The 17,499-nt window shown below is 41.6% G+C and overlaps 1 protein-coding gene across 1 annotated transcript in view; it reads left to right on the forward strand.

Annotated features, from left to right (window-relative positions):
- LOC311145022 (transient receptor potential cation channel subfamily M member 6-like) overlaps positions 1-17,499 on the forward strand; it is a gene marked incomplete at both ends in the record, with an annotated part of 122,403 nt that overhangs the window by 36,099 nt on the left and 68,805 nt on the right. Inside the window, 4 exons of the mRNA XM_084181228.1 lie at positions 12,218-12,297; positions 12,849-12,887; positions 13,113-13,302; positions 13,488-13,701. Of these exons, the coding sequence (XP_084037354.1) occupies positions 12,218-12,297; positions 12,849-12,887; positions 13,113-13,302; positions 13,488-13,701 (523 nt within the window). The remainder of the gene's footprint in view (positions 1-12,217; positions 12,298-12,848; positions 12,888-13,112; positions 13,303-13,487; positions 13,702-17,499) is intronic.

Below are 17,499 nucleotides of genomic sequence, written 5' to 3' on the forward strand. Positions count from 1 at the left end.
AGTTCACCTAATTTCAGTTTACAAAACAAGCAAGTATAGTGTAGAGTATCATTGTACCATCTAAACCGCTATGAAATATAGTTTCCATAACCAAACATTTTGTATTTTCAGCTGTTTGAAGCTGGTGTACAAAACCTAAAGTAAAGTCCGGGAAGCATAGAAAAAGCACACATAGAACAGATCTACCGCTTCTTGGACTTGCTTTCAATGACAGATCTATAACTTACATTTCTATGTGAATTTGGTTGGATCGCCCAAAAAGTTACATATTGCAGCTTTAAACTAACACTATTCAAAGACCACATGGAAAGTTGGAATAACCTATACATGCTTGGTTAGATGAGAACTTATAAAAGGCTTATATGTATATTTTGGAATGTCTGATGTTGATTTCGAGATGCTGCCATCACGGAAAAGAGAGCAAATCACTTTTTCTGTTAACTTCAACGAATCACGACGCGGCATAGGATATCAACAGTGACAACGGTTGGCTGCTATTTAAGTGATTTGTTTGCCTGTCAAATCCATGTATTGGTGTGGACCTGGCTTTCGGGCTTTAGCGCTGCTGCGATTGTAGTAAAATTATAGTCAACTGAATGCGCCACTTAGTTCATACAGCTGTGGTGCCACTTCTCAGAATGGTGCTATGTCTTGCAAGATCACTTAATGATCAGTTAGTATTCTACATAACAAACCAGGGGTGTAGGCATGGGTGGTTTTGGGTGGACACAGGCCCACCCACTAGGGAGCCAGGCCCTGCCAGGCCCACCCAATCAGATTGAGCAAAAAAAAAGTATACATTTATAATTTAAAAAAACACTCAGCCCCTGTAGCAAACGGAATGTAATAGCATAGATAATGCTAGGCTACTGCTATACAAAATACACCATGTAATTTCTAATGACATTTTAGGATGATTCTGCTGAAATGTTGCATTTTTTCTCTCATTCGGACAGAACTCAACAGCACATGCCATAGGCTAAAATACAGTGGGGAGAACAAGTATTTGATACACTGCCGATTTTGCAGGTTTTCCTACTTACAAAGCATGTAGAGGTCTGTAATTTTTATCATAGGTACACTTCAACTGTGAGAGACTGAATCTAAAACAAAAATCCAGAAAATCACATTGTATGATTTTTAAGTAATTAATTTGCATTTTATTGCATGACATAAGTATTTGATCACCTACCAACCAGTAAGAATTCCGGCTCTCAAAGACCTGTTAGTTTTTCTTTAAGAAGCCCTCCTGTTCTCCACTCATTACCTGTATTAACTGCACCTGTTTGAACTCGTTACCTGTATAAAAGACACCTGTCCACACACTCAATCAAACAGACTCCAACCTCTCCACAATGGCCAAGACCAGAGAGCTGTGTAAGGACATCAGGGATAAAATTGTAGACCTGCACAAGGCTGGGATGGGCTACAGGACAATAGGCAAGCAGCTTGGTGAGAAGGCAACAACTGTTGGCGCAGTTATTAGAAAATGGAAGAAGATCAAGATGACGGTCAATCACCCTCGGTCTGGGGCTCCATGCAAGATCTCACCTTGTGGGGCATCAATGATCATGAGGAAGGTGAGGGATCAGCCCAGAACTACACGGCAGGACCTGATCAATGACCTGAAGAGAGCTGGGACCACAGTCTCAAAGAAAACCATTAGTAACACACTACGCCGTCATGGATTAAAATCCTGCAGCGCACGCAAGGGCCCCCTGCTCAAGCCAGCGCATGTCCAGGCCCGTCTGAAGTTTGCCAATGACCATCTGGATGATTCAGAGGAGGAATGGGAGAAGGTCATGTGGTCTGATGAGACAAAAATAGAGCTTTTTGGTCTAAACTCCACTCGCCGTGTTTGGAGGAAGAAGAAGAATGAGTACAACCCCAAGAACACCATCCCAACCGTGAAGCATGGTGGTGGAAACATCATTCTTTGGGGATGCTTTTCTGCAAAGGGGACAGGACGACTGCACCGTATTGAGGGGAGGATGGATGGGGCTATGTATCGCGAGATCTTGGCCAACAACCTTCCCTCAGTAAGAGCATTGAAGATGGGTCATGGCTGGGTCTTCCAGCATGACAACGACCCGAAACACACAGCCAGGCTAACTAAGGAGTGGCTCCGTAAGAAGCATCTCAAGGTCCTGGAGTGGCCTAGCCAGTCTCCAGACCTGAACCCAATAGAACATCTTTGGAGGGAGCTGAAAGTCCGTATTGCCCAGCGACAGCCCCGAAACCTGAAGGATCTGGAGAAGGTCTGTATGGAGGAGTGGGCCAAAATCCCTGCTGCAGTGTGTGCAAACCTGGTCAAGACCTACAGGAAACGTATGATCTCTGTAATTGCAAATGAAGGTTTCTGTACCAAATATTAAGTTCTGCTTTTCTGATGTATCAAATACTTATGTCATGCAATAAAATGCAAATTAATTACTTAAAAATCATACAATGTGATTTTCTGGATTTTTCTTTTAGATTCCGTCTCTCACAGTTGAAGTGTACCTATGATAAAAATTACAGACCTCTGCATGCTTTGTAAGTAGGAAAACCTGCAAAATCGGCAGTGTATCAAATACTTGTTCTCCCCACTGTATGCTTTGATTGAAACAGAATACAGGCGGCTGTGTTTAACTCCATCTGCTCTAAAATTCGAGAAAGCTACTTAGCCTACATCATTTAAGAAGATCGAAATGCATATTCCCATGAAACTGATTGGGATCAAATGGTTGGCATGCAGCATGGATGTTGGACTTGTAAAACGTGTAGAATTATTATTCACGATAATAAAATAGGCCTAATTTTGTGTTTTAGGATTTTAGAAATAGAACATTTTCACTAAGCCATGTGTAGACATAGGCAATCATGTAATTTGGATGATGCAATGTATGTATATTCTAAAATGATTTTATACAATAGGCTACATGTCGGTACCAACTTTCATTCCGAAATGATGACACAATAATATTTTTCTTTGCTCCGGTATGCTACCTAGAAAAATAGCACTACACCACTGGTTATGATAAACGTAAAGCAATTGCCATGTGTTGTCAACTGGGGCGGCAGGTAGCTTAGTGGGGCGGCAGGTAGCTTAGTGTTTAAGAGCGTTGTGCCAGTAACCGAAAGGTCGCTGGTTCTAATCCCCGAGCCGACTAGATGAAAAATCTGTCGATGTGCCCTTGAGCAAGGCACTTAACCCTAATTGCTCCTGTAAGTCGCTCTGGATAAGAGCGTCTGCTAAATGACAAAAAAACAAAAAAATAACTGATAATTCCAGCACCGTTTTGATTGGAACAGTGTCATTGCGCTGCTTCGAGACAAGCATGGGAACTCCTCTTGATAAATCAATAAATGTCAGATTTTTGTTTTCACTGAATCTCCTTTGGATATTTGGTTACAATTAGGCCTACACACACACACACACACATTAGGCCTATAGCCTACCTGATGAGATTCCCTGATGTTTTCCTGAACATTCTAATACACATTTTTACAAATAACGACCTCCCAATATCCATCTGTACCTGAGAGTAAACATCATTGATCATGATTGAGAACAACAGAGGACTAATCACGCTCCCCTGTGGTGTACCGTTATCCATCAGGTAGCTTCCTGATAAAGACTTCCCCACCCTCACCTGGATTTACCTTCCAAACAGGAAATCCTTTATCCAGTTCTATGTTCTTCCTCCTACCCCATAATATCAAGCTTGATTAACAACCCCTCCTTCCACATCATATCATACGCCTTCTCCACATCAAAAAAGACAGCTACAACAGTCTCCTTGTTCACCTGAGCCTTCCTGACCTGTGCGTCTAAGCAGAGCACTGGGTCCATAGTTCCCCTACCCTTCCTGAACCCACTCTGATGTGGCAATACTAGCCCTCTGCTCTCCAGGAAGTAAGTTAGCCTCTCCGTAATCATACGTTCCATAATCTTACATACAAGTGATGTTAAAGCTATTGGTCGATAGCTTGTTGGCCTCGTTGGGTCCTTCCCTGGCTTCCGGATTGGTACCACTACTGCCTCCTTCCAACTGCCTGGTAGTTTACCCTGCTCCCACACTCTGTTGTACAACACCAATACCTTATCCAGTGCCTCATCACTAAGATGGGCCAACATAACATAGCACACCTCATCTTTCCCAAGTGAAGTTAACCCAGCCTTACCTATTGCTCTTTTCACCTCTGCCCTGGTAAATGGTGCATTCAACGCATAATTTACATCCTACCTCCTATCCAGCACTCCAAGATGCTCCTCTATCATGCTCTCTCTCCCCCTCTGCCCCTCCTCTGACACATTTTCCAAGCTATGCACTTGGACAAATGCTTTGGCCATCATCTCTGCCTTCTCCTCATCTGTTACTGCCACATCCTCCCCACTTGTCAACACTAGATAATCCCACTCCCTTCTGACCCCACTCATCCTCTTAATCATCTCCCACACTTCTCCCACAGGTGTCGCCCTTGATCCCACTTTGCCCTTCCAAACACCCACCTGCCTACTCCATCCACTGACACCTCCTCCTCCCTCCGGCCTACTGTGCATACTATGGGGTAATGATCACTCCCTACTGTCGACTCCTCCCATAACTCCCACTCACAGATTCCTGCCATCGCACTAAACACCAGAGTGAGGTCCAAGGCAGACTCTTTCCCTGTGGATACCTCAATCTTGGTCCCTCTGCCATCATTCAGGCACACCAGATCTTTCATTTCTATCAGATTTTCCATCACTTGGCCATTTCAATCCAACCCCCCCCCCCAAAACATGTTGTGGGCATTAAAATCCCCACACCACATTACCTTACTTCTATCCTGGCCCTCCACCCTCTCCAGCACTTCCAGGTCCAATATCAGACACGGATTATAGTAGTTCACTACCACTAGCACCCCTCCTCTCAACCACACCTCCACCACTACATATTCCTGTTCAATACCTTTGCCTTGCATCCTGTAGCGAAGTCCTTGCTTTATGAAGGTGGCACATCCCCCCCTCCCCCTACATCTCTGTCCCTACGAACCACTACATATCCCTGTATAATAAACTCCACAGTCGGTTTGAGCCATGTTTCCTGCACACAAATCACATCAGGCTTAGCTAGCATATCTACAATGAACTGTTTGAACTCCTGTCCATTGGTCAACAGGCTTTGAGCATTCCACTGTAGTACTACCACCATAACTAAGTTCCAGTAATACATGACTCCACCCTCGGCTGATTGATGTCATGTCGAACCTCTTCCCATGTCAACCCTGTCATACTCGGATGTCTCCCAGCAGCTTTCACTATTAGCTTAATCCTCTCTGTTTTAGACTACTTTATCAGTGCTATTGATAGCTCCTGCTATGAACGTCACTAGCGTTCTCTTTTCTATGTATACCATTTCGTCGCTCACCTGCCCCGTAATCCCTGGTCTAGATGCTCCTACCCATCTCTCCCTTGAACCTGTATCTCCCTGGACCTGGACCACCCTCACTGCCTCAGCATATGACACCCTTCTCTCTACTCTCACTTGTTGCACCTCCACTGCCTGCTTCATAGCCTCACACTCACTATATGCCACACTATGAGCACCCCCACATCTGCAGCACTTTGGTTGTACACCATCTCCACACTTCCCATATTCATGCTCCCCTCCACACCTGGCACACCTCTTTTTCTCTTTACAGGCTGTTGCCACATGCCCAAACCTCAGGCAGTTATAACATCTTAAAGGCTTCGGTACATAAGCCCTCACATAATAACTCATATATCCTATGGTTACTTTATTTGGCAGTACCCGGTCCTTGAAATGTAACAGAATAGACGTGCTATCTACCCTAACTCCACCCCTTGTTGCTTGCAATCGTTGAACATTCACTAGAACGCCTCCTCTCAAATTGTTGCTTACCTCTTTAGTGCTAACACTCACAGGAACTCCTGCTATCACCCCTTTAATCCACTGCTTCCCTGCTTGATCAGTCCAGCTGCTCGACACCACCTTACACTTCCCTATTTGCTTCACTCTGAGAGCTTTTTCCCTCTGTGCCATGTCCTTACATAACACCAACAAGCTCCCATCTCTTAACACTTTAGCATTGACAACATCCCCAATCAACTCTTTTATCACAGCCGTCAACCTATTCGGACTCATCGCCCCAACTCCCCCTTCCTCCCTAAACTTCAGAATCACTTTATGCTCCTCCTCACCTCCATGCTCCCCTGGCGTCTTATCTTGCCCTTCCTCTGCACTTTCTACCTCAGAACTTCCGCTAGCGTTGGAAACTAGGTTGCTCTCCTCAAACTTCCTTTTCTGCCTCCATAGACCTCTCGCTCCCCTTCAAACCCCTCCTCCCTTTCTCTCCCGCTTTCTTTTTCTCTTTCTTACTCCCTCCTTTATTTGTACCACTATGCTCCATACTGGCTTCACTTTCTTCTCCATCACTATCTCCTACCATCTCTGACCCAGTCACAGCACAGCCGTGCCGAACCGGAGCCTACTTACAGACATTGCGTCTTACAAAGCTTATAAAGAAGGATGTTGAAGGATTGTAACTACTCTGTTACACTTGCACATCTTACACATTGCTTCTCTTCTGAAACGGCTTCCTGTCACATGACACAAACAGGTAAATTCTACACTGCTGCACTTAAACTGCCACTAGGGGGTGATAAACAACTAACAGGTCCAGAACAAGGCCTACCTACACAATAACTTCATATGGGGTTACTGACCACAATCCATTGAATTAATAAGAAGAAGTGTTGATTATTTGACCTTGGGGAGTGCACAGCGCATGGAGGAAAACATAGTGCTGCAGGAAGGTGTGCTGGAAGGGCAGCAGATAAATTGAAATCAATTTGCCAAATTCTAGAATTACTCATGTGTCTTCAGAAATGAATAAAATCATGAAGTACTACACCAGAGATCATAATTTAGCCACAGATCTTTTTTTGCTGTAGATTGTGTTTTGTCACATTACGAGCATATAGGCCTACAGTCGGGAATCCCGTTATTGGGAAGCCTGCGCGGCACATATCAAACAGCTGATTGTTGAGTTGTGGCTGTCAATGAACAGCAGGCAGCAGCTAAAAGGTATTTTGAAATATTTCAAAATACAATTACACAAAAAAACAGCTTGGATAAGTGATTGTCACTGGAAAGTTGGTGGACTATAGTTTCCTCCTCATATTGTAGATCTGTGTATCCACTCTTCATTGGCCTATGCTATTGGTTGCATTTAAGACATTGGTCGTTCGTTTTATTGATCTCAGTATGCCAATGTCAGAGTAGCTTGTCATTTTGTGTGGTATAAAAATATTATTGTAATGTCTCCAGTCATTCCTAGAACTGTAGGAACTCTGACCCACAAACCCCTCAGCCTCTGGTCTTCAGGACTGAGGCTCGAATGTTATGAAAATCTGGTGACTGCCCTGGTATGTGGCCATCGACATTTATAGAGAGAACACCCTGAACTTTCTGTGCCATTTAATTTACTCTGCGTTCTAAATCCTGCGCACCCCAGCGCATGTGACAAAATCAACGGTACAAAACCAAAGATATTGATCTGTTTTAAGCAATCAATTTTATGTCATTGTGATGAGTATAAACGTTTATACTAACATCACCCATTTGAAATAAAAATGGTGTAATTCCATTCAAATTTTATGGGGTGAAAATGCAAGCTTGTGTAAGGTAGTAACGCAAACTGTCCACATTAATTAATTAGGGAAATTAGTGCTATATAAAACCAATTTAATATGGAAAAATAATTCAACATGTCAATTTAAGATGATATATATATGTTGAAGTCGGAAGTTTACATACACCTTAGCCAAATACATTTAAACTCAGTTTATAGCAATTCCTGACTTTTAATCCTAGTAAAAATTCCCTGTTTTAGGTCAGTTAGGATCACCACTTTATTTTAAGAATGTGAAATGTCAGAATAATAGTAGAGAGAATGATTTATTGCAGCTTTTATTTATTTCATCACATTCGCAGTGGGTCAGAAGTTTACATACACTCAATTAGTATTTGGTAGCATTGCCTTATAATTGTTTAACTTGGGTCAAACGTTTTGGGTAGCCTTCCACAAGCTTCCCACAATAAATTGGGTGAATTTTCCATTCCTGCTGACAGAGCGGGTGTAACTGAGTCAGGTTTGTAGGCCTCCTTGCTCACACACGCTTTTTCAGTTCTGTCCACACATTTTCTATAGGATTGAGGACAGGGCTTTGTGATGGCCACTCCAATACCTTCACTTTATTGTCCTTAAGCCATTTTGGTACAACTTTGGAAGTATGCTTGGGGTCATTGTCCATTTGGAAGACCCATTTGCGACCAAGCTTTAACTTCCTGACTGATGTCTTGAGATGTTGCTTCAATATATCCACATAATTTTCCTTCCTCATGATGCCATCTATTTTGTGAAGTGCACCAGTCCCTCCTGCAGCAAAGCACCCCCACAGCATGATGCTGCCTCCCCCGTGCTTCACGGTTGGGATGATGTTCTTCGGCTTGCAAGCTACCCCCTTTCTCCTCCAAACATAACGATGGTCATTATGGCCAAACAGTTCTATTTTTGTTTCATCAGACCAGAGGACATTTCTCCAAAAAGTACGACCTTCGTCCCCATGTGCAGTTGCAAACCGTAGTCTGGCTTTTTTATGGCGGTTTTGGAGCAGTGGCTTCTTCCTTGCTGAGCGGCCTTTCAGGTTATGTCGATATAGGACTCGTTTTACTGTGGATATAGTTACCTTTGTACCTGTTTCCTCCAGCATCTTCACAAGGTCCTTTGCTGTTGTTCTGGGATTGATTTGCACTTTTCACACCAAAGTACGTTTGCAGAATGCGTCTCCTTCCTGTCGGTTGTTTTGCTCTACGACACCCACAAGCCTCACAAGACTCGTCTGAAGGTAACCCGGTACCAGTTAAAAATAATAATAGCAGTACAGTGCCCTCCATAATTATTGGGAGAGTAAAGTATTTTTTCTTCTTTTGAAATCAAACAATGACTATGAGTTTAAAGTGCAGACTGTCAGCTTTAATATTTTCATCCATATCGGGCACTTTTTGTACATTGTCCACCCATTTTATGGTAGCAAAGTATTGAGACAAATTCAATTATATTTGTATTAAGGTAGTTCAAAGTTAAGTATTTGGTCCCATATTCATAGCAATGACTACATCGAGCTTGTGTGTGTGTGGGTGGGGGGGGGGGGGGGGAACTTTCTCACTCGTCATTATTCACGAATCATTCAGGATTATCCGTAATCATTGTAGCATCCAATTTCATATACAGTAGAAGTGTTTAGAAACATATTATATTCTTATTTACAGTAAAAGTGACTCCAAAATAACACACTACATTATAAGGCATCCAGACCTTATGAAAGTATACCCGTAATCTTGTAATAAATCAAATCTAGTGATAAATAAATTGACATTTCTGCCATCCATTGTGGGACGATAATCAACCTTCCAATTAATGGCAATGCATTTCTTAGTCGCTATAAATGCTAGGTTACACAGTTTCTTCTGATAACAGTCTCCAGTATCAACATTTCCAAGCAAACAAAAACAGGGAGAAGGGAGAATCTGTAGACATGCTGAGATAAAAGAACATACTCTTTGCCAGAATTCAGCCAGCCTTCACAAGAGCATAACATATTGAAATATGTCCCCCACAATGAACAACTACTGAACACAATTACTGACCACAACCACATAACTACTGACCACATTTAATAGCCACACCACCTGACTACAACTACTGACCACAATTACTGAGCACAACCACACAACTACTGACCTCAACTAATGACCACAAATACTGACCACAACCACTGACCACAACCACACAACTAATGACCATAACTTCTGACCACAACTACTGACAAACACCACACAACTCCTGACCACAACTCCTGACCGCAACTACTGACCACAACCACTGACCACAATTACTGACCACAACCCCACAACTACTGACCACAACTCCTGTCCACAACTACTGACCACAACTACTAAACTGCTGACCCCAACTAATGACCACACAACTACGGAACCACATAACTACTGTCCAGAACCACACAACTACTGACCACAATCACACAACTATCTCCACAACCACACAATTACTGACCACAACTACTGATCTAACCTACTGACCACAACCACACAACTACTGAACACAACCACACAACTACTGACCACACATCTACTGACCACTACAACTGCAAACAACTCCTGACCACAACTACTGACCACAACCACACAACTACTGACCACAACTACTGACCATAACTACTGACCATACCTACTGACCACAACAACACAACTAGTGACCACACAACTACTGAACCACAATAATATTGACCACAACTACTGACCACAACCACACAACTACTGACCACAACTAATGACCACAACTACTGACCACAACCACACAACTACTGATCACAACAACACAACTACAGACCACAACTCCTGGCCACAACTACTGACCACAACCACACAACTAATGACCACAACTACTGACCACAACCACTGACCACAATTACTGACCACAACCACACAACTACAGACCACAACTACTGACCACAACCACACAACTACTGACCACAATCACACAACTACTGACCACAACTACTGACCATAACTACTGACCATACCTACTGACCACAACAACACAACTACTGAACACAACCACACAACTACTGACCACACATCTACTGACCACTACAACTGCAAACAACTCCTGACCACAACTACTGCGCACAACCACACAACTACTGCGCACAACCACAAAACTAGTGACCACACAACTACTGAACCACAAAAATATTGACCACAACTACTGACCACAACCACACAACTACTGACCAAAACGAATGACCACAACTACTGCGCACAACCACAAAACTAGTGACCACACAACTACTGAACCACAATAATATTGACCACAACCACACAACTACTGACCACAACTACTGACCACAACCCCACAACTACTGACATCACAACTACTGATCACAACTACTGATCACAACAACACAACTACAGACCACAACTCCTGGCCACAACTACTGACCACAACCACACAACTACTGACCACAACTAATGACCACAACTACTGACCACAACCACCGACCACAATTACTGACCACAACCACACAACTACTGACCACAACCACACAACTACTGACCATAACTACTGACCAAAACTACTGACCACTCTTGTTGATATTAAAGTAAAGTTTCAAACAAAAATATGTGAGCAGCATTAGGTGAAAATGGATGAGAAATACTCCTACTAGACAGATGGAAATATATACTTTCTGGAAAATGTACCTGTTAGTGTATCAATAGCATCAGTCTGGCCATTCTCTCATCAACCTGAGAGACATTTCAAAACAAACATTCCGGAATTCCTGTTTCTTATGATGTGAAAAAATCAAGAGCAGTGGTGTAGAGGGTAAACGAAAAATTAATTGAAACTATATGAATATGTACTGTAGACAAACAGTGGTTATGTATAGGATGATCCGGCAGAATCTATTCTTCCTCAGCAGTTGACTGTATGTCGTTATTCTACACAAGATTAAAACAATCATGAATGAGCATCATTAGGTTAATATGAATGAGAAAACATATTGGACAAATGCAACATGTTTTCAGGGAAAGTATACTTTTCAAACAGTTTAACAAGATAGGCAGTTTTCATTTTTTTTCTCATGTATTACTTTAATCAGAGTATAGACAAACATTTTGTCTTTCTCATTTTCTTCCACTACCACAAAAATAACTTTTAAAGAGCTTTAGCAAGCTCCACAACTTGTGGTCCTCTGTAGCTCAGCTGGTAGAGCACGGCGCTTGTAACGCCAAGGTAGTGGGTTCGATCCCCGGGACCACCCATACACAAAAATGTATGCACGCATGACTGTAAGTCGCTTTGGATAAAAGCGTCTGCTAAATGGCATATTATTTATTATTATTACTTGTAAAGTTACCATCTAGTTATACCTCATTGTTTGAATCACAGCCCTGCCAGACTGATATCCATGCAGCGTTTAATGTAAGCTTGTGGGATCAGGCGGCTTTGTGAGGCTACAGGGGTCCTGAAAATCCAAAATCAAATATCTAAATGATCCTTGGTATGTTAGCTTAGTAGAAAGCCAGCCCCGGGCCCTTAGACCTTAGGGGGTTAAAACATGTTGTATGTTGTGTTCCAGTCACAGAGGTCTTGGATTGACAACACCTTCTGCAAGAGAGAGTGTATTAAATTCATCCCATCACGTCGAGACATACACAGGTGAGCTGGAATTGGTATTTGCTGAACAATGTCAAAATGTCATATGATAGTAGTGCTGGAATTATGATTTTTACCATGGTAAGCAGAAATGTCTGGTTTTTGAAAAAGCGAACTTTTGGCAACCATACTAACTGTTCCAGGAAAACTCTAGGTATGTGGTTATGTTGCTGATGTATAATTTCCTGTTTATTGCAGATGTTCAGTCCCTCCTCGATTCTGTGACAGCAGAATTCGTAGCAAAATCATAAATTCCCTGCATGTTGTGCGAGGGCTTGCTTATTTGACCAACCATATTTGACCGCATAAAACAGTCAAATCTTCGCAATATTATTACATAAAACGGACCCATTGCCGCAGTACAAGAAGAGGGCTCGCAATTTCAACCAATCACCTCACATTTACAGCATAATATGGTTCAATCAAGCCACATGCTAACAAATGTTTTCCCACGTCAGCACATGTTTGTGACAAATTTGACAAAATCTTTGCATATTGCCTTGCAAAATGTCATAATTGAAGAAGCGAAATCTGTGGAATCCTGGAGGGACTGGATGTTATCCAGGGTGTCAAGTATGCCAAAACCTAATAAGGTATGACTTTACTATGTGTGTGTGTGTGTGTGTGTGTGTGTGTGTACATGTGTGTGTGCGTGTGCATGTTTTGAGAGTGAGATTTCCCATTTTAGTGTAAAAGTAAACTAACAGACAGTAATTCCATGTATACTATCATGACATTTATAGAGACAGTAAATCATTTTTGTGCTAATGTTTTACAACTGGAAATGTTTGAGTTTTTCCTCTCTCCCTACCTCCCAGATGCTGCTGTGGACGTCTGGTCGGGGAGCACATCTGGCTGGAGACTGGCCCCTTCATGTCCCACTGGCCTGGACCCCAGGCAGAACAGGAAGAGAGGTGGTCAGTGGAGTGTCACACACAAGCCAGTGCCACCGATGCCTACGGAACCATTGACTTCCAGGACAGCGCTGAACGTAACTGCCATGCCAAGGTCTGTAGCAATTGCTGCATTCATGTGCTAGTCGGAACTAGGAAACTCAGAAATATCCAACTGGGAAACTGGGGGTGCAACGATGCTACCAGGGTTTCCCACTTGTATTTCCCACTTGGAAGCTTGTTAGGAACTGTTATCTCATATTCATGTGGTTGACCATGCTTTATGTGATGACTGTGCAGTACATTCGTGTTGCGGTCAATGCCGAAGCTGAGGCTCTGCTGCAGCTGATGCTGAGGGAGTGGCAGATGGAACGGCCTAAACTACTGCTGACTGTCCACGGGGGGACAGAGAACTTCCCTCTCCCCCTCAAGGTTAGACAGGCCTTCAGCAAAGGCCTGATCACCGCAGCCCAGAGCACTGGAGCCTGGATACTCACAGACGGCATCAACACAGGTGTGTGAAATAACGCAGATTAATTTTGCACTGGGGCTTTAAGACAGTAAGCATGTGTGGATGTGAGCGTCTGTGTGTGTGATTTTGGCTCACTTTACATGTATTATACTGTGTGTGTGGGAGGGGGTGTATTACGTTTATATGTGTTGTATGTACACTACCAGTCAAAAGTTTTAGAACACCTACTCATTCAAGGGTTTTTCTTAATTTTTACTATTTTCTACATTGTAGAATAATAGTGAAGACATCAAAACTATGAAATAACACATATGGTATCATGTAGCAACCAAAAATGTGTTTAAAAAATCAAAATATATTTGAGATACTTAAAAGTAGCCACCCTTTGCCTTGATGACAGCTTTTCACACTCTTGGCATTCTCTCAACCAGCTTCACCTGGAATGCTTTCCCAACAGTCTTGAAGGAGTTCCCTCATATGCTGAGAGCTTGTTGGCTGCATTTCCTTCACTGTGCGGTCCAACTCATCCCAAAGCATCTCAATTGGGTTGATGTCGGGTGATTATTGAAGGTGGCTCTGCCCATGTGTCAATATTGCCACATATCTAAACAATTACTTAGGTAATATTGGTAAATTATCCTTATGCCATGTCCCTTCTTTTGAGACTGACCCTTGCTTCTTTATCGCTCCGCCCACTTCTTTTGTCTATGATGGCGGCTAAATTCGACTTTCATTCAGTTCAGAATCAATAGTAATACAATCAATCAATCCCTTATCTTGCAAAAACACTAATGTTTAGTTTAAACTCTGTTCAACCCGGCTCTCTTTCCACTTTGTTTGAGGAGAGGCAAAAGGCCACAGTCTGGTTTCAGTCTCTGATAAAGTAGGACAGCCATGGATTAAAGTAAGAGCGAGCAATTCGACCCTAGGGCAGATTCCCACTTCACCCACACACATAGTGAAATGACCCAATTAAGTTATTTGCCTAGCAACAAAGAATTCTAGCTCTCTGTTTGTGATTAACCCAGTTTTATCTCATAGTCCACTAAATAATCTCCCTCATCACTATGTTTCTGAGTCAAGACCAATGTCATATATCCCTCCCTACAGTCTACCGTTTGGGTAAAAGGCCTGTCATATCTAGGAAAAGCTAAGACTGTTTGGGAAGTGAGCAACTTTTTTATCTCTATAAATTGTTCCTTCGCCTCGGAGTTCCAAATGATTTTATCATGGCCTGCCATTGCCTTCCCATAGATAAGATCACTTTATTTACCAGTATGCAGTGCATAATGGGGTACCCAAGCTCTACAGTAGTTTATAATTCCCAAAAAGCTCATCATTTGTTTCTTGTTTAACGGTTTTGGTGCTTCAAGTATAGCAGTTTTCCTGGATGAGTTTAACGTTCGCCCCTCCTGAGTTATGGTATGTCCTAAGTAAATCACCTTGCTCTGCCAGAGTTGAAGTTTCCTTTTGCTACCTTTGTATCCCTGTTCTGCCAGAAAGGTTAACAATTGGAGTGTATCTTTCTTACATCCCTCTTGAGTGGGATTAGCCAATAGAATATCATCTACATAAATTAAAATGTGGCTTCCTTCCAGAGGTTCAAACTTTCCCAATGTGGCCATCAAATATTCAGTTCCCTTCACTTACTTCCCCTCTATTCCTATTTTCTATTCCAATTTTACAATAATTATATTTTGTTAGTTTTTTCTCCTGAACTTCCTCTACTCTCAACCTCTCCGATCATTTTCATGATGTCCATCCGGTTTGCTTCTATACGCCATATCTTTCACAAAAGCTCCCAAACTACAACCTATATACTTATTATGGACACAGTATGCTTACATTATTAGTTATCTTGTTATTATTTGTTGTTAGTTGTTATTAGTCACATCCTTCAATTCCATTCAACACCTCCCATCTATCCTTTAACACCATCCATATAGGATTTGTATTTGCCATATATATTTCTGTACTGTGATGTCTTACAAAAGTTCTGAACCTTTCTATTCTCATTGTTTCTACAGATTGTGAATTGAAAATAAACATTTTTGCTAAAAGTATTATTATGTTATTGATCGATTGACTATGACTTTTCAGATCACCCAGTAATGCTATCTGCAAGGTTAGCACCAGGTAAAAATTGCAATCCTTTAGCCATTCCTGGACCTGTGTCCAAAAACAAGCTACAAATGGACAGTACCAAAACAAATGATCTAATGATTCTGTCTCTTCGCAGCAAAATCTGCAGAGCTGGGAAGATTGTATCCCCCATATAAATAACATTCTGTTGGTAGCAAAAGTTTTGAATCCGGTGTCGTTTTGCGTATCAGTTCATAAACACTATGCCATGGGATCAGTACGTCAAAAATCTCTTCCCAACTATTTTGCAATCTATATGGGATGGCTGTCAATCCTTTGGTCCTTAAGAAACTGATATACTTTTTTATTTATCACAGTTTTCCTTAACCAATGATGTTCTTTAATGCAAGGCCGACAGACAAGTTCCTTACTGTCTCCCCCTTCCACTTTCCTCTTCCATTTTTGCGGTAAGGCTGCAATTATTTGGTTGTAATTTTGGGTAGAGCAGACATTTCCATATGTTTTTGTTAGCTGCATGTGTGACATAACTCCACCAGTCCTACCAATGATATAATTTACAAAGATTATACCTTTTTTTATTTTTTTATTTGTCAAAAAAATTAGTTTTACAATGGAATATTTTTTTCTCATATAATTAAAAAAAACTGTTCGCTAGTGAGATCATTTATTTCCTTTGGGATATGTATTCCGAGTATATCCACATCACCATCAGACCATTTTATTGGTAAACTACATGGTAATGTAAAAATTGTATTTTTTAGTGATCCAATACGTAATATAGTACATTTGTCATAATTTGGTTGTAATCCAGAGAGGAAGAGAAAATGTATCTAGATCCTCTATGAGGCTGTGAAGGGATTCTAGTTGTGGATTTAAAAGAAAACATGAATCATCAGCGTACAATGACACCTTTGTTTTTAAGCCCTGGATTTCTAATCCCCTGATATTATTGTTGGATCTGATTTTAATAGCTAACATCTCGATGGCCACAATAAATAGATATGCCGATAGTGGACAACCTTGTTTCACTCCTCTTGACAGTTTAAAACTTTCTGAGAAATAGCCATTATTTACTATTTTACACCTAGGGTTACTATACATGATTTTGACCCATTTTATAAGACATTCTCCAAAATTGAAACGCTCCAGGCATTTATATATAAACCCCAGTCGTACTTTATCAAATGCTTTTTCGAAGTCTGCTATGAATGGCAGGCCTGGTTTCCCAGATTTTCCATAGTGTTCTATTTTTTCCAATACTTGCCTTATATTATCTCCAATGTATCTTCCATGTAAAAAACCTGTCTGATTAGAATGAATAATATCTGACAATACCTTTTTAATTCTATGCGCTATACATTTTGCTAGAATTTTTGCATCACAACACTGAAGTGTAAGGGGCCTCCAATTTTTTATTTTATATTTTCCACTTGTATCCTTGTCATGAATGTCTGTGGAATGCGGTAGGCCAGAGTCAAGCGCAGGACACAGAATGAAATGAAAATCTACTTTACTGTATAGTAAAGAAACAAGCAAAACCTCCAACACAGGGAGGAGCAAACCCGCTCACAAACGACATTCGAAACAAGTAACATACACGCACAACACACAGTGGGCGCGAACAGGTTAAATAGGGAAGGACATAATACCATAATGGGAAACAGGTGTGCAACACTAGACAACAACCAGATGAACATAGAAACATGAAACATAGATTGGCAGCAGCTAGTATTCTGG

This window comes from Coregonus lavaretus, assembly GCF_964263955.1.
Source record: "Coregonus lavaretus genome assembly, chromosome: 17".
NCBI classification, from domain to species: domain Eukaryota; kingdom Metazoa; phylum Chordata; class Actinopteri; order Salmoniformes; family Salmonidae; genus Coregonus; species Coregonus lavaretus.